Below are 18,019 nucleotides of genomic sequence, written 5' to 3'. Positions count from 1 at the left end.
ACAAGAAATCTTCAGGAAATGAGCAAGATGTTTATTGCTCAAGGTAGAACTTGAGCAAGATGAGGAGACTCAGATGCCAGGAAGTTATCTTCTCTGAAAGGCTCTAAACATTTGTGGAACCCTCTCATTAGTGGCTAGGTTTGGTCTGGTCTTACTGAACAGTAGGAAACTGGTTGAAATTACATGTAGGGAGGGCTTCTGCAAAGTATGGTACAGAAAGTTTGTGATTAGGGGGCTAGGAGTTTGGCCTAGTGGTAGAGTGCTTGCCTAGGATACAAGAAGACCCAGGTTGGATTCCTCAGTACCACATACATAGAAAAAAAAGCTGGAAGTGGAGCTGTGGCTCAAGTGATAGAGCTCTAGCTTTGAGAAAGCCCAAGGACAGTGCTCAGGCCCTGAGTTCAAGCCCCAGGAGTGGCAAAAAAAAAGAAAGAAAGAAAGAAAGAAAGAAAAGGAAATAACAGAAAATAAAAAAAAAAGAAAATTTGTGATTAGGAGCTGAGGTCTTACACAGTGGTGAAGCATGTGCCTAGCACTTGCAGGATCCTTGGCTTTAGCTCCAACAGTGAAAAAAATGTTGAAAAAGGTGAAAAAAATAAGGTTTTCCAATAGAAACATAGAATATGGATGTTACAGGGAAGAAACTTTGTTTAAAAACAAACAAAGCTGGGAGTGTGACCTAATGGTAGAGTGCTTGCCTAGTATGCACAAAGCCCTGGATTCCTCAGTACCACAGGCACAGAAAAAGCCGGAAGTGGTACTGTGGCCCAAGTGGTAGAGCTCTAGTCTTGAGAAAGCCCAAGGACAGAGCCCAGGCCTTGAGTGCAAGCCCCAGGACTGGCCCAAAAAAAAAAAAAAAAAAAAAAAACAAGTGAAGCTAGAAATGGTGGCTCATACATGTAATCCTAGCTACCCAGGAAGCTGAGATCTGAGGATTGAGGTTCAAAGCCAACCCGGATACTAATGTCTGTGAGACTCTTTTCTCCAATTAACTATCAGGAAACTGGAAGTGGAGCTGAGGCTCCAGGGATAGGGTAGTAGCCTTGAGCTGAATTGCTCAGGGACAGTGCTCAGGCCCAGAGTTTAAGCCCCACAACCAACAAAAACAAACAAGTGAAAAACAAGTATAGACATATCAAAATTAGTAATCTGTATCTTTTAATCTATAAATTTAAAACCACCATGCTAGGCAGTTTAGGGATGTAATTATAACAGCTGTATTTATTATAGCTACCATTTAAAAATAATGGGTAATTGAGATTAAAAATGTGATGTAAACTAGGTGGCTTATGCCTACTAAAGAGGCTGAGATCGGAGGATCTGAAGATCAAGGTTCAAAGTCAATCCAGGCAGTAAAGTCCATAAGTCTCTTTATCTCCTGGGAGTGGTGTTGTAGCTCAAAGTGAGCAAAAGAGCTCAGGAACAGCACCCAGACCCAAGTTCAAGCCCCTCATGACTGACCCAAAAAAAAGGGACTTATTTCTAATGAACTTCAAAAAAGTTAATTAATGGCATTGTGGTGGTAGAGCACTAGCCTTGAAGTTCAGCCTTACACAAAAAGGCCCCCAGTTCAAGTCCAAAAACAGGAGACACACACACACACACACACACACACACACACACACACACACACACACACACACACGTATTTAACTTAACAATATTTTGTTATACTAGATTTTCCCCCCAAATGTAACTAGTTATGTATTTGGGACCAGAAAAGAAAATCTCTCATAGTTTGATTAAGACTCTAGACATCCTTGCCAGGTGCAGTGGCTGAAGCTGTAACCTTAGCTACAAAAATTGGGGAATCTGGTTTGAGGCCAGCTCAGGCATAAAAATTCTCAGGATCCCATCTCAACCAGTGACTGGGCACAGCATTGTGTGCCTGTTATCTCAGTAACAGAGGGAAACAAAAATAAGAAGATTGAAGTCCAGGCTAGCCTGGGCATAAAATAAGACCCTATCTTGAAAATAACCAACTCAAAAAGGAACTGGTGGAATGACTCAAGTGGTAGAATGAGATATTGAGTTCAAACCCCAGTCCTGCCAAAAACAAAAACCCTATAAACAACTTGAATATGGGAAGAAACGTTCTGGACCTTCCCTTTTCTCAGTTTGACTGACTTGTAAAGTTTCCTCTTCATGCACATTTTTTCCTCTGGTGTGTCCGGCCTGCAGCACTGGAGACCACAAGCACCCAGGGTCAGGATGGGTCCCCCGAACTACTGATTAGATCCCTGGTGGGGGGCCCATCTGCAGAACTCCTCCTGGACTTGGAACGCATGCTGTGCCGGGAAGGCAGCCCAGGAGGGGCTGTGAAGCCCCTCCTCAAGCGCCTCCAGCAGGAGACTCAGCCCTTCCTCCTGTTGCTGCGGACTCTGGATGCCCCTGGGCCCAACAAAATTCTGCTGCTGACTGTGCTCAGGTGAGGGGCCTGTTCAGGGACCTTGCTTTGGGAGTGAGGGACTGAGGGACATCACTTGTTTCTGCCCCTCACAGGGTCATGATCCGACTGCTGGATTACCCTGAGACAATGGTTCTCCCCTGGCATGAGGTCTTGGAGCCTTGCCTCAACTGCCTGAGTGGCCCCAGCAGCGACCCTGAGGTACCAGAGCCCTAGGAAGGCAGTAGCTGGGGCCCCACCTGCCTTACGAGGCTCTGGGTGCATGACAGAGCCCTTCTGATTGGGTCTGGGGACATTGGGACAGAGGGTAAGAAGAGACAGGTTAACGTCACTATAGAGTCTCTGGAAACACTCTATGAGCTGTGATCTGTGATCATGGAGTGAGGCTCAGGCATAGAGTTGGCTCTGGGGATAGCATGGCTGTGCCAGGAAGAAACCTAGGAAATTGCCTGAACTCTGCCCCTGTCAACTCCCATGGGAGTCCCTGCACTCCAGGATTCTGTTCTATTTTGTTCTTGATGGTCTCCTTTCCCTGGACTTTCCAATTTCTTCAAAATCTCCACTACCACCTTTCTTTCACTAGACCCTGCCATTACCCCTGTTTCCCACAAACTAATCCATGTGGCTCTGGGCTCAGATTGTTCAGGAGCTGACTCGCTTCCTACACCGCCTGGCTTCCATGCACAAGGACTATGCAGTGGTGCTCTGCTGCTTGGGAGCCCAAGAAGCCCTCTCCAAAGTCCTGGACAAGCACTCCACTCAGCTGCGGCTGGCTTCAGAGCTTCGGGACCTGGTGACAGAGTGTGAAAAATACGCCCAGCTCTATAGCAACCTCACCTCCAGCATCCTGGCTGGTTGCATCCAGGTGAGACACTTGTGGGTAGAATTGAGCACGTAAGCCAGAGACATAAGGGAAAGAGACTCCATGAGTCCCTCTTCAGAATCCCTGTTTGGCAGAAGTGGCAGCAAATCTGGACAGTTGTTCCCTAATCTTTATCTCACGGGATCCTAGCAGGCTCATGCCTGTAATCCTAGCTACTCAGGAGTCTGAGATCTGAGAATCTTGATTCAAAGCTAGCTCAGGTGAGAAAGTCTGTGAGACTCTTCTTTCCAGTTAATCACAAAAAAGCCAGAATTAGAGCAGTGTCTCAAATGAGAGAGTGCTATCCTTGAGCAAAAGAAGCTCAGGGACAGCACCCAGTCCTGGGTTCAAACCCCAGGACCGGCAAAAGAAATGTTAGAAAAAAATCAGGTTTAAAGTTCTGTTGCTTCCTGACCATCTTTTCCTTCTACATGTTTCTGCATTTCACTCTATTCCTTCCTCTTCCTCTCTCCCTGGCCCACACTGTGTGTTCTGGCTGCAGATGGTGCTGGGCCAGATTGAAGACCACAGACGAACCCACCAACCTATCAACATTCCCTTCTTCGACGTGTTCCTCAGGCATCTCTGCCAGGGTTAGTTCCTTCCTCTACCTTCTCCTGGATCCCACCCAGCACCTCCTCTTCCTGATGCCCAGCCCCTTATTTCTACCTCAGCTAACCAGGCTGTAACCTTCCCCTCTTCCCACTTGCCCCCAGGCTCCAGTGTGGAAGTGAAGGAGGACAAGTGCTGGGAGAAGGTGGAAGTGTCTTCCAACCCGCACCGGGCCAGCAAGCTGATGGACCGCAACCCTAAGACATACTGGGAGTCCAATGGCAGCACTGGCTCCCACTACATCACCCTGCACATGCACCGTGGTGTCCTCATTAGGTGTGACTTCCACTCATGTGCATGCATGCGCATGCAGATATTCTGACTACGTCCCTGAAGCACTTTCTCACACAATTCAGTCTCTCACCTCTATTCTTGATGCACGTGATTAAACCAGTCTGTGCAGTGACCAGACTAAACCCATCTACCTATGTTCGCTGAGCTCATGTAGACATGCCATCCTTGAGCCTGGCACCTGGTGCACCACAGCTGCAGATATCACTGGCCCATGCTTAGAAATCTATTATCTACTTTTCCATGAGTATCTTTTAATGCTAGTCATTTGTTCCTGGTACTGTATAAGGAAATACAAAGACACCAAAGTACAGTTTCTGTGGCTAGAGAATCAGAAGGCTGGGTGTTGTGTTGCATACCTGTGATCTTAGCACTCAGGAGATTGTGGCGGAAGAATTCGGTGTTTGAGGCCAGCCTAGACTACATAATGATACTCTTAAGAAAACAAAACAAAAAGGACTGGAACATAGCTTAAGTGGTAGAGTGTCTGTCTAGCAAGTGTCAACCTCAGTATTGGGGGGAAAGCTGGCACCTGGCTCTGGCCAAGAGCTCTTTAGAGTTGCTGAATGATGTCATGAACTTTTTCTCTAAAGCTAGCTTGCTATTCTGGGGGAGTCATTTTAGATAAACAGAAAAAAAAAAGAAGAAGGGAAGGCAGGCAAGGGAGAGCATCAAGGTCAACACACAAGCTGGATCCTAAGGTGAGGGCTCGGAGAGGCTCCATTCCAGAATGTTCTTCCTCCTCCCCCTCCTCCTCTTCCTCCTCCTTCTCTTCTGCCTCCTCCTCCTTTTTTTGGTGCCGGTCCTGGTGCTTGAACTGTCCCTGAGCTTTTATGCTCAAGACTAGTGCTGTACCACTTGAGCCACAGTTCCACTTCTAGCTTTTTTTTTTTTTGGTGGGTCATGGTGCTTGAACTCTAGGCCTGGGCTCTTCAACTCAAGGTCACCACCCTACCCCCTGGGCTGGGCATTGTCTCCAAGCTCTTCAGCTCAAGGCTACCCCTTGTGCCACAGCCCCTCTTCCCATTTTCTAGTGATTAGTTGGAGTCTCATGTTCTTTAGTGCCTGGGCAGACTTTGAACTTCGATTCTCAGATCTCAGCCTCCTGAGTAGCTAGGATCACAAGTGTGAGCTACAGTGCCTGACTCTCTCTCTCTCTCTCTCTCTCTCTCTCTCTCTCTCTATATATATATATATATATATATATATATATATATATATATTTTTTTTTTTTTTTTTTTTTTTCTGGTTTGGTTATAAGGCATGAACTCTGGGCCTGGGTGCTGTCCCTGAGCTCTTCAGCTCAAAGATAGTGCTCTACCACTTGGAGCCACAGTGCCACTCAGCTTTTTTTTTCTTTTCTTTTTTTTTTTTTTTTTTTTGCCAGTCCTGGGCTTGAGCACTGTCCTTGGACTTTCTCAAGGCTAGCACTCTACCACTTGAGCCTCAGCACCACTTCCGGCTTTTTGCTATGTATGTGGGTACCGAGGAATCAAACCCGGGTCTTCGTGCATGCTAGGCAAGCACTCTACCACTAGGCCAAACTCCCGGCCCTCAGCTTTTTTTTTTCTTTCTTTTGCCAGTCCTGTGGCTTGATCTCAGGGTCTGAGCACTGTCCTTGGGCTTTCTCCAGGCTAGCACTTTACCACTTGAGCCACATCACCACATCCAGCTTTTTCTTTTTCTTTCTTTCTTTTTTTTTTTTTTTTTCTCCAGAGCCAGGGACCGAACTCAGGGCCTTGCACTTGCCAGGCAAGGGCTCTTCCACTGAGCCAAACCCCCGACCCCACATCCAGCTTTTTCTATGTATGTGGTACCAAGGAATCAAACCTGGGTCTTTATGCATGCTAGGCAAGCATTCTACCACTAGGCCAAACTCCCAGCACTCACTTCCAGCTTTTAATTAAGAGATAAAGTCTTACAGGCTCTCTTGATCAGGCTAGGTTTGAACCACAGTCCTTAGATCTTGGCTTCCTGATTAGCCAGGATTACAGCCATAAGTACCCAGCCATAAGTACCTTGCTAGAGCAAGAGGGCCCAGTGGACATTGCAGGAAGAGTGACCACATGTGCACACTGGAAGGAAGAAGCAGGATGCTGTGTTGGAGAACTTTTAAAAAATGTTTGTTTGGAATGAAGGGTGTGTGGGTCACAGTAGCAGAGACTCATCACAGAGACTCAGCAGCTAAGAAGAGCCAGCTATTTGTTTTTGTTTCTGAAATGGGAAAATACTGAAGGATTTTATTTGAGTGGTAGTATTGGGTTTAAAGTCAGGACCTTGTGTGGACTTGGCACTACCACTTGACCCATGTCTTTAGCCCTTTTAGCTTTGGTGGCTTGTAGATAAGTCTGGCTTTTCACTTGCTGTGGAAGCTGGGATGATGGATACACAACACTGAACCCAGCTTTTTCTATGGAGAGAGGATTTCTTAAATGTTTTTCCAAGAGGATGGCCTTGACCTGTGATCTCCCAATTTGAAATCTGAGCCACGACGCCTGGCTCCAGTGGAGGATTTTAAGAAAGGAAGAAACATTAGATTTTTTTAAATTTAGAAGAACAGTAATTATGAAAGTTTAAGTTAGAGACTTAAGGAAAAGAAGTCAGAAAGTTGAGAAAGGACTGGTGACCTAGGAAGTGATGGTAGCAGATATTGAGTAGTAATACACTTGCCATTGATTTTGGATGAAGAATGTGGTGGGATGAAGCACTTCTTTTTGTGTGCCAGTCCTGGAGCTTAGACTCAGGGCCTGAGCACTGTCCTTGGGCATCCTCAAGGCTAGAGCTCTACCACTTGAGCCACAGTACCACTTCTGGCTTTTTCTATGTATGTGGTACCGAGGAGTTAAACCTAGGGCTTTGTGCATTCTAGACGAGCAATCTACCACCAGGCCATGTTCCTGTCCCCAAAGTAATATTTTTTGGCCAGTCCTGGGATTTGAACTTAGGCCCTGAGCACTGTCCTTGGTCTTTCCTCAAGGTTAGCATTCTACCACTTGAGCCACAGCACCACTTCCAGCTTTTTTCTATGTATGTGGTACTGTGGAATCAGAGCCAGGTCTTCGTGCGTGCTAGGCAAGCACTCTACCACTAGGCCAAACTCCCAGCCCAGGATGAAGTACTTTTGAACTAAGACTGGAGCCCTAGCTTTGATTTGACACCTTTGTCCTCTCTCAGGCAGCTGACTCTCCTGGTGGCCAGTGAGGATTCCAGTTACATGCCAGCCAGAGTTGTGGTGTTTGGGGGTGACAGTATCAGCTGTATCAGCACGGAGCTCAACACGGTGGGGACCCTTGTACCCCCTTGTCCATACTCCCCAGCCTTCTGTTTGTCCCAGGGTTGTGAGAGGGGCAAGATGCTGGGGAATTGCTATTCCCTCCCTCGTGGGGAGGCCTGATTGCAGCAGTGGTGGTGGAATTCTGGAACCTCGTAGGTCCCTGGGCTTGGTGCAGGAGTAATGGCACATAGCACGCCTGGTTTGCTTGCTGTCAACAAGCTCCTCTTTGGGTGCTAGCTCTCCCCACCTCTTCTCTCCTGCCCTGCTAGGTGAACGTGATGCCTTCTGCCAGCCGGGTGACCCTTCTAGAGAACCTGAACCGCTTCTGGCCCATCATCCAGATCCGCATAAAGCGCTGCCAGCAGGTGGGGCCGGAAAGAGGCTGGGAGCTGAGGACAGGGAGTAGACACCCATCTCTGTGGTGACCACTGGAGGCTGGGACTTCAGTCAGGCTTCTCCTCTTGGGGTGTCATGAGCATCTCCAGGCACAGAGCCTGGCTCTGTTAGCAAGTAGTGGCTTCGGTGACAAATGAATCTGTGTGTTTCAGGGTGGCATTGACACTCGAGTTCGGGGTTTGGAGGTCCTGGGCCCTAAGCCCACTTTCTGGCCTCTGTTCCGGGAGCAGCTGTGTCGCCGTACATGTCTCTTCTACACAATTCGGGCGCAGGCCTGGAGCCGGGACATAGCAGAGGACCGCAAACGCCTCCTCCAGCTCTGCCCCAGGTGGGTGGGGCACAAGGAGAGGGTACAGCTGGGGGAACAGGGCACTGCGTGAAGTAAAGGGCCTGAGAGAGGCAACTATGGGAATCTGCAGCTAGTACGTGAGGGGAGTTGAACTCAGTGCGTGGGGGGCGGTGGGAAGCTGGGGGGAAGATCCAAGCGCTGGTCAACTGGGAACGGAGTTGCTTTGCACTTGATGGCTGCCTTAGGGAAAGCTGGCTTTAATCTTTGGCTGTACTCTTGTTTCCAGACTGAACAGAGTTTTGCGTCATGAGCAAAACTTTGCTGATCGCTTCCTCCCCGATGACGAGGCCGCCCAAGCACTGGGCAAGACGTGCTGGGAGGCCCTGGTCAGCCCCCTGGTGCAGAACGTCACCTCTCCTGGTAACCACCTGCCACCTGGCCCCTCTGACCAGCGCCTTGTCCTTATTCCCAGGGGTCACCTGAGTCAATGCACTTGGTTCTCTTGGCTTGTGAGGCCTGTCACCTCAGTGCTCCTCTCTCCTTCCCACCCCAGGGACTGCTCCCTGAGACTCTGGTATTTGACTCTTCCCTTCCATGCTACCCCCCCACCCAGTTACTATGTCCCCAGGCTCCAGGTAGAGCAGACCTTGGTGAGAGGAGGACGAGGACCCTTGCACCCCACAGCCTTGTACCCCACAGCCTTTTTGTATAGTTTCTCCTTCCCTCTCCTCTTCCCCTGGCTATCTGTTCCCGGCTTGCTGTGGCTATCTGCTCCTGACGGTCTTCTTTCAGATGTGGAGGGCGTGAGCTCCCTGGGCTGGCTGCTAGATCAGTACTTGGAGCAGAGGGACAGCTCACGGATTCCCCAGAGTCGAGCAGCAGCCTTTGCCTCTCGAGTTCGCCGCCTTTGCCACTTGCTGGTTCATGTGGAGCTCCCCCCTGGGCCTTCTCCTGAGCCATCTTCTCAGCCCCGTGAGTCCAGCATGGCCCTGTGGGATACTGGCTCCTGTCCTTTGCCTCCTGGACTTCTCAGGGGATCAGCACTCACGACCCCTGGACTCCCATGGAGGCAGAGATGAAATTCTTCGTGTGTCTCCACAGTTGGCAAGAATAATAAGGGTCGGGATCGGAGCCCTGTGCCTTCACCAGTTCTTCCAAGCAGCAGTCTGAGGAACATCACCCAGTGCTGGCTCAGCGTGGTACAAGAGCAGGTAGGCAGATGCAAGCTGAAACTGGGCAGGGCAGTGAGGATTTGCTTTTTCTTTTTAGTGCTGAGGTTTGAGGTTCTTGCTAGGCAGGTATTCTACCACTGAGCAATACCTCCAGCTCTTTTGGTCTTGAGCTCAAAGCCTAAATGGTGTGCCTTAGCCTTTTGTGCCCAAGGCTAGTACTCTACCACTTGAACCATAGCTCCTCTTCTGGCTTTTTGCTGATTAATTGGAACTAAGGGTTTCACAGGCCCTCCTGCTCCAGCCAGCTTTGAACCTTGATCCTCAGATCTCAGTCTCCTGAGTAGCTAGGATTTCAGGAATGAGCCATACACCGGAATTTTTTTTTTTTTTTTGCCAGTCTTGGGCTTGGGCTCAGAGCCTGAGCACTGTCCTGGGGCTTTCTCAAGGCTAGAGCTCTACTACTTGAGCCACAGCACCAATTCTGATTTTTTTCTATGTATGTGGTACCAAGGAATTGAACCCAGGTCTTCGTGTATGCTAGGCAAGCACTGTACCACTAGGCCTAACCCCTGGCCTACCCTGATAATTTTTTAGATGGAATCTCACTTTCTGCCCAGGCAGGCCATCTGGTTTACCATTCACCTACTGTAGGCTTCCTGTTGTCGTTAGGAGAGCAGGCATGTGCCACTGTGTCCAGATGTGGGTTGAGAAGGGGGCTCATGAACTTTTCTGCCCGGGCCTGCTTCAAACTATGATGCCTTGGTTCTCAGTGTGGGTCACCAGTGCCCAGCTTCCTTTGGTCATTTCTTGGTCTTTCTTCTCAGGTCAGCAGATTCCTGGCTGCAGCCTGGAGGGCCCCAGACTTTGTGACTCGTTACTGTAAACTCTATGAACACTTGCAGAGGGCAGGCTCAGAGCTGTTCGGGCCCCGGGCAGCCTTCACACTGGCTCTGCGCAGTGGCTTCTCAGGAGCCCTACTACAGCAGTCTTTCCTCACGGCTGCTCACGTGAGTCCTGCCACCTCCTCCTGCCTGCCCTTCTCCTCAATCCCTCCTCACTCTCCTACCCCACTCCCTCATCCAGGGGGGTCAGTGTCCTTTCCATTTCCCCAGATGAGCGAGCAGTTTGCCAGGCACATTGACCAGCAGATCCAGGGAGGTCTGCTGGGCGGTGCTCCTGGAGTAGAAACCCTGGGCCAGCTTCAGCGACACCTGGAACCCATCATGGTCCTTTCTGGCCTGGAGCTGGCCACCACTTTCGAGCACTTCTATCAGTGAGTGCAGGTCTGGCAAGGCCTGGAATCTAGAGGGGGAAAGAGTTGAGCTTTAAAGGGAGGTGGAGGGAGAGGTAGGCTGAGGGGAGTGCAGTGTGAAACAGTGAGGTGGGGCCTGGGACTCAGGCAGTCTGCAACACAGGGACCTACCTTTTTGGAGGGATGGGCCTAGGCTGTGTTGACAGTTCCACTGAGACCTGGCCCCTGGCTATGTGTGCTGCAGGCACTACATGGCAGACCGGCTCCTGAGCTTGGGCTCCAGCTGGCTGGAGGGGGCCGTGCTGGAGCAGATCGGCCTCTGCTTCCCCAATCGCCTCCCCCAGCTGATGCTGCAGAGCCTGAGCACCTCGGAGGAGCTGCAGCGCCAGTTCCACCTCTTCCAGCTCCAGCAGCTCGACAGGTTACTCCTGGAGCAGGAAGATAAGGAAGAACAGGGGCTGCTGGTGGAGGAGGTAAGAAGGGGGAAACGGGAGCAGGAGAGGGAGACTGGACTCAAAAAGAGAGCCCAGGACTGGGAATGTGGCTCACAAGTGTTGCCATGGCTCAAATGGTAGAGCGCTGGCCTTGAGCTAAAAGATACTCAGGGACAGTGCCCAGGCCCGGAGCTCAAGTCCCGGGGCTGGCAAATAAGAAATAAAATAAGGGGTCGGGAGTTTGGCCTGGTGGTAGAGTGCTTGCCTAGCATGCATGAAGACCCCAGTTCAATTCCTCGGTACCACATACATAGAAAAAAAACGGAAGTGGTGCTGAGGCTCAAGTGGTAGAGTTTTAGCCTTGAGAAAGTCCAAGGACAGTGCTCAGGCCCTGAGTTCAGGGCTAGCTAGGAGTGGCAAAAAATTAAAAATAAAATAATTGAATAAAATAAGAGGGAGGGAGCGTGAGAGAGAGAGAGAGAGAGGGGGGGGGGAGAGAGAGAGAGAGGGAGGGAGAGAGAGAGAGCATACGTGCAAGCACAGGAGCTCAACTGAGCATCCCTGAACCCTTGACACCCTTCTCCTCAGGAGGAAGAGGAGGACGTGGAGGCTGATGAGAAAGAACTGTTTACAGAAGATCTGAGTCCAGTTGTTTCTATACTGGTCCTGTCACCACGCTGCTGGCCCGTCTCTGCATTCTGCTACTTATACCATCCCAGGCAATGCCTTCCTCCAGAATTCTGTGATGCCCTTGACCAATTCTCCAGTTTTTACAGCCAGAGTAAGGAGTTAGGGAGAGGAAACTGAAATTGGGATGATATTTGGGGTGGAAAGAGAGGAAAGGGAGAGACCGTTGGGCAGGAATGTGTAGGTGTGAATGAAGTGGGAGTTTCTGGATTCTGTAGAGCCCTAGGGAAGAGTGCACAAATGTAGTGCAGCCTCATCATTTCTGCCTTCCTCAGTTCCATCAACTTCCTATAAATCTGACTGTATTTTACTACCTCAGTTGCATGCATACTTAACTTCAGTCTCTTGGAACTTCTTTCCAAATAAAAAGTATTTAAAGCTGGGTGCAGGGGCTCACACCTGTAATCCTAGCTACTCAGGGGCTGAGATCTGAGGGATCAAAACCAGCCTCAGCACAAAAGGACCTTAGACTCATCTCCAATTAACCTCTAGAAAACGGAAGTGGGGCTTGGCTCAAGGGAAGGGTGGTGGCCTTGAGCTGAAGAGCTCAGGGACAGCGCCCAGGCCGATTTCAAGCCCCCCCTCCCAAAATGTCTATTTAAGACTATTTCTTGCTGTGCGCAGGAAGCTTACACACCTGTCATCCTAACTACTCAGGAGGTTGAGCTCTGAGGATCTCAGTTCAAAGCCAGCCCTGGCACAGAAGTCTGTGAGATTCTTATCTCCAATTAACCACCAGAAAACCAGAAGTGGTGATACGGCTCCAAGTGGTAGAGCACTAGCCTGAGCTGAACTGCTCGGGGACAGCGCCCAGGCCCTCCACAGACAAAAAAGGGGGGAATAAAAAGACTAATTTTTTCCACTTAGCACTATTTTAGCTTCATACTGTAGGGCTTTTTTCCCCATAAGATTAAAAAAAATGGGCACAACTAGTATTCAGTAGAATGCACAAATCTCAGTCACAATCATCCACACATACTCATCTCCCAGACCAAGTCATAGAACATTCTTGGAACCCAAGAAGGCTTCCTTCTTCATGTACCTTTTCAGCCAGAATCTTCCTCCAAAAGACACCATTATTCTTCCCTTTATCAGCATAGACACATGCCTATATTTGTATGTCATATAGAGTTTGAATTGTGCATCTGATTTCTGGCATAATGTCTGTGGGAATTTTTGATATGTGTTGTATCATTAGTTTATTATTTTGTATTGCTGAGTCTTATTCCATTGTATGAATATATTTTTATTGTTATTATTATTATTATTATTATTGTATTTTTTGTGCCCATTTTGGGCCTTGAATTTAAGATCTGGAAACAATCCTTGAGTTTTTTTTTTTCCTCTCAAGGCTGGTGCTCTATACATGAAACACCTCCACTTCTGGATTTTTGGTGGCTAATTGGAAATAAGAGTCTCACAGACTTTCCTGATGTAGCTGGCTTCTAACTGTTATCCTTAGATTTCAGCTTCCTGAAAAGCTAAGATTAAATGTGTGAGCCACTAGAACCCAGCTTATGTTGTAGTTTTATTATTGCTCAATTCTAAGACGTTCCTAATTTCCATTATTATTTCTTCTCTGACTTGTCAGTTTTTAAGAAATATATTTTTAATTCTCCAGAATTAGTTTATCTTTTTATTTTAGATTTCTACATTCCCTCCATTGTCACTGGAGAACATAGTTTCTGGTTTCTGGATCTCTGCATTTATTGAGACTTCTTTTGTAAACTAGCAAATGGCTAAATTTTATAAGCTTTCCAGGTGTGAGTAAGTAAATACGACCAGTATGGTGACACATATCCCAGCTACACAGGAAGTGGAGGCAGGAGGATCCAGAGGTCAAAACCGGCCCCCACAAAGTTAACTGTGTGCGTGTGTGTGTGTGTGTGTGTGTGTGTGTGCGTGTGTGCACGCGCACATGCGTGCATGCAGGCCCTGAACCTTATACTCAGGGCCTTGGTACTAGCCCTGAACTTTTTTTTTTTTTTTTTTGATCAGTCATGGAACTTGAACTCTGGGTCTGCGTTTTCCCTGATGTCTTCAGCTCAAGGCTACCACCCTACCCCTTGAGCCACAGCACCTTTTTTTGTTTTCTGGTGGTTAATTGGCGATAAGAGTCTCATGGACTTTAGTGTCCAAGTTGGCTTTGAACCGTGGTCCTCAGATCTCAGCCTCCTGAGTAGCTAGGATTACAGGCGTGAGCTACCACACCTGGCTTGTTCCTGAACTTTTTTGCTCAAGGTTAGTGCTTTACCACTTGAGCTGTAGCTCCACTTTGATCTTTTTGTTTATTAATTGGAGGCAAGAGTCTCATGGACTTTCAGGCCCAGGCAGGATTTGAACTTTAATCCTCAGATCTCAGCCTCTTGAATAGCATGGGTCACTAGCATCTGGCTAGTTTACGTCTTCTTAAAGTACATTTGTTAGACATTTCTTCCTTGAGGGAATATTTCTTGGAAATAACTCTCAGATAGATAGATAGATCACATATATATGGATTGAATATATATATATATATATATATATATATATATTCTTCATTAATTTTTTTTGGCCAGACACTAGTGATTCAAATCTGTAATCCTAGCTACTCAGCAGGCTGAAATCTGAGGTTTGTGATTGGAAGCCAACTGGGGCAGAAAAATCCATGAGACTCTTTATCTTCAATTAACCACCAGAAAAAAAAAAGCTATAAAAGCCTGAAGTGGAGCTTTGACTCAAGGGGGACTAGCCTTGAACACAAAAGCTCAGCACTGCCTTCAGACCCTGTACCAGCACAATTTTTCCCCCAGAGCTGAGGACTGAACTCAGGGCCTTGTACTTGCCAGGCAACTGCTCTTCAAGTGAGGTAAATCCCCAACTTCCCCCATTTTTTTTTTGAGAAAGGGTCTTGCTTTGTAGTCAAAGTTGGCCTCAATTTTCCATCCTTCTGCCTTAGAACCTTTCTCCCCTCAGTAATAGGATTATAAGCATGAGCTAACACAACTGGCTAAAAACCAACTTTTTTGTTGTTGTTGGTGGTCATGGGGCTTGAACTCAGGGCCTGGATGCTGTCTTTGTGCTCTCTTTCTTTTAGTTCAAGACTAGCACTGTACAACATTGAGTCACAATGCTACTTCCAGTTTTCTGGTAGTTATTTGAAAATAAGAGTTTCATGGCCCTGCCTGGCTGGCTTTGGACTGTGATCCTCAGATCTTAGCTTTAGTGCCTAGAATTACAGATATGAGTTTCTAATGGCCAGATGCACAAAAATCTTTTTTGTGTGTGTGTGATACTGTTCATTAAGCCTCAGGGATTTATACTTGCCAGGCAGGTGCTCTGCTACTTGAGCTATACTTCTCCTTCTGTCTTTTTGTAGTTAATTAGAGATAAGAGGCTCAGGACTTTTCTGCCCAGACTGGCAGATGTTAGACTTTTCATCCTTAAGAAATCATCTTCAGAAGTTAGCCTCTGAGAGTGAGAGTCACCATGCCTGGCTGCCTGGCTCTCTTTATGATGCTAAGATGGACCGTGGAGTTTTGTGTTCAGTCTCATCTGTATATTACACATACTTTTCCATAAACTTTTCACACCTCATTTCATTAGGGGTTACAAAGTACTGATACTGGGTAGGGAATGTGGCTTAGTAGTAGAGTGCTTGCCTAGCATACATGAAGCCCTTGGGTTCAAGTCTTCAATGAACAGCAAAAGCTAGAAGTGGTGCTCTGGTTCACATGGTAGCCTTGAGCAAAAAAGAATCTCAGAGTCAGTGCCCAGGTTCTCAGTTCAAGACCCAGGTCTAAAGAAAAAAAAAAACAGTGCTAATATTCTGTAGTTGTGTCAGTGCTTCTTCATGAGTTGGCTGAAATGTCTTCTCTATAAAGAGAAACTTTGTCTCATCAACTATTTGGTTTTCCCTGAAATACAGTTTATATGAAAAAGCTGGAATTTTCCCATTCATTTTTTTAAATAATATGTTCTGGGCTGGGAGTTTGGCCTAGTGGTAGAGTGCTTGCCTAGCATGCATGAAGACCTGGGTTCAATTCCTTAGTACCAAATACATAGAAAAAGCGAGAAGTGGTGTTGTGGCTCAAGTGGTAGAGCTCTAGCCTTGAGAAAGCCCAAGGACAGTGCTCAAGCTCTGACCTCAAGCCCTAGGACTGGAAAAAAAATATTTTCTTTAGTTTCCTTCAAAGATGACTAATGAGGTTTTTGAAAACATAGATCATTATAAAATCCATCACTATAGCTCTTAAATTTTTGTGTGAGCCAGGTGTGGTGGCTCACACCTGTAATCCTAGCTACTCAGGAGGCTGAGATCTGAGGATAAAGGTTCAAAGCCAGCCCGAGCACAAAAGGACCTGAGACTCTTATCTTCAATTAACCTCTAGAACACTGGGGCTTGGCTCAAGGGTAGGGTGGTAGCCTGGAGCTGAAGAGCTCAGGGACAGTGCCCTGGCTGAGTTTAAGTCCCATGACCCACAAAAAAAAAAAAAAAATTGTGTGGTTAACACTTTGACTCCCTCCCCCTGCCCAGACCCCCATTTCTCTTTGTCACCATCCTTCTCCTTTGTACTTTGTTAGGTCAGAATCACCCAATTCTGGACATGGGACCACATCGACGGCTGCAGTGGACATGGCTGGGCCGGGCTGAGCTGAAGTTTGGGAAGCAGACACTGCATGTGTCTACTGTACAGATGTGGCTGCTGTTGAATTTCAATTACTCTGAGGTACCTCAGCCCCACAGCCATTCCCAGTCATCTCTTTGACTCTGTTCTCTGGAACTCAGGTCCTCCTTCTACCCTCCTCTCCATTGTCCCTTCCTCTTCCTCACTCCTAGCTGGCCCTGTCTCTCCTTACCAGGAGGTGTCAGTAGAGACCTTGCTAAAGGATTCCGACCTCTCCCCTGAGCTGCTGCATCAGGCACTCCTGCCTCTCACCTCTGAGTCTGGCCCTTTGACCTTGCAAGAGGCTCAGAGCGTTCCACATGGGGGTAGGTCAACGGGAGCTGGACTGAGCCTCTGCTGCAGAGTGGGGGACTCTGAGGGTTGGGGAGACTGTACTAAAGATCCGAATGTTGTAGGGTCTCACAGTCCTCATTTAGATATCCTTCCTTGTCCTTGGGTCTCTGTCTTGGGACTGGATTCCAGGGGTACTGCGACTCCGTGAGCCCAGGACTCCATCCAGTGAGGAGGCCCTGTGGTTGATACCACCACAGACATACCTGAATGTAGAGAAGGATGAGGGCCGCACCCTGGAACAGAAGAGGAACCTCTTGAGCTGCCTTCTTGTCCGTATTCTCAAAGCCCATGGGGAGAAAGGCCTCCACATTGACCAGCTGGTTTGTCTGGTAGGCATGGCGTGACTGTGTTCAGGATAGAAATGTCGTACATGGGGGGGGGGGGGGCTATGGCCTCTGTTAGCTGACATCTGCATCTAGATTTGCCATTCCTGACAGGGCAATAGGCAAAAAGTAGAGGTAAGACATAAGTGTTGATCACATGCATGATTAAGTCTTTTAGTCCTTGTAATAATCCTACAAAATGGGTACCATTTTATCCCGTTTGAAGAAAACTGAGGCGCAAGACAGCTAATGACTTACCGAGAGTCTCATGACTCGCTGAACCCAGGTGTAGGTAGGAGGAGACTCCTTGTTTCTTTGCTCCTGTCTAGGTGCTGGAGGCCTGGCAGAAGGGTCCGAATCCCCCTGGGAGCCTGGGTCACGCTGTTGCTGGGGGCGTGGCCTGCACCAGCACAGATGTACTCTCCTGCATCCTGCACCTCCTGGGCCAGGGCTATGTGGAACGGCGTGATGACCGGCCCCAGATCCTGATGTATGCGACCCCAGAGCCCATGGGGCCCTGCCGGGGTCAGGCAGATGTCCCCTTCTGTGGCAACAAGAGCACCAAGACCATCAAGCCCAGGTAGCCATCTTCACCTCTGTCCCCTTCATGAGCCAAAACCTCCAGAGCTCACTTTGTCTTTTTCCTTGGGTCACTTGTGGAGCTTGAACTCAGGGCCTGGGCACAGTCCCTGAGCTCTACCACTCTGAGCCACATCTCCACTTTCAGTTTTCTGATGGTTAATTGGAGATAAGAGTCTCATAGACTTTTCTGCCTGGCATGGCTTTGAACCATGATCCTTAGTTCTCCGCCTCCTGAGTAGCTAGGATTACAGATGTGAGCCACCAGTGCTCAGCTGTGTTATTATTATTGCCATTGTTGTTGCTATTTTGTCAGTCCTGGGCACTCAGGCCTGAGCACTGTCTTTGGGCTTTCTCAACGCGAGGCAAGCACTCTACCACCAGGCCACACTTCTGATCCAATTTTTAAAAATTCTTATATCTCTGTTATTTCTTCTACTT

General features: G+C 48.1%; 1 protein-coding gene across 1 annotated transcript in view; it reads left to right on the top strand.

Annotated features, from left to right (window-relative positions):
• Cul9 (cullin 9) overlaps window positions 1-18,019 on the top strand; it is a 38,575-nt gene that overhangs the window by 12,577 nt on the left and 7,979 nt on the right. The window contains 19 exon segments of the mRNA XM_090355614.1: window positions 2,182-2,428; window positions 2,503-2,608; window positions 3,045-3,272; window positions 3,772-3,862; window positions 3,986-4,157; window positions 7,347-7,452; window positions 7,716-7,811; window positions 7,995-8,170; window positions 8,418-8,551; window positions 8,924-9,103; window positions 9,233-9,342; window positions 10,128-10,310; window positions 10,416-10,576; window positions 10,800-11,019; window positions 11,578-11,854; window positions 16,240-16,385; window positions 16,519-16,648; window positions 16,806-17,005; window positions 17,329-17,579. Of these exon segments, the coding sequence (XP_090211740.1) occupies window positions 2,182-2,428; window positions 2,503-2,608; window positions 3,045-3,272; window positions 3,772-3,862; window positions 3,986-4,157; window positions 7,347-7,452; window positions 7,716-7,811; window positions 7,995-8,170; window positions 8,418-8,551; window positions 8,924-9,103; window positions 9,233-9,342; window positions 10,128-10,310; window positions 10,416-10,576; window positions 10,800-11,019; window positions 11,578-11,854; window positions 16,240-16,385; window positions 16,519-16,648; window positions 16,806-17,005; window positions 17,329-17,579 (3,214 nt within the window).

This window comes from Megascapheus bottae, chromosome 22 (assembly GCF_031878675.1).
Source record: "Megascapheus bottae isolate mThoBot1 chromosome 22, mThoBot2.hap1, whole genome shotgun sequence".
NCBI classification, from domain to species: domain Eukaryota; kingdom Metazoa; phylum Chordata; class Mammalia; order Rodentia; family Geomyidae; genus Megascapheus; species Megascapheus bottae.
Note: the sequence above shows the minus strand (reverse complement) of the source record. Positions and strands in the feature narration are given on the sequence as shown.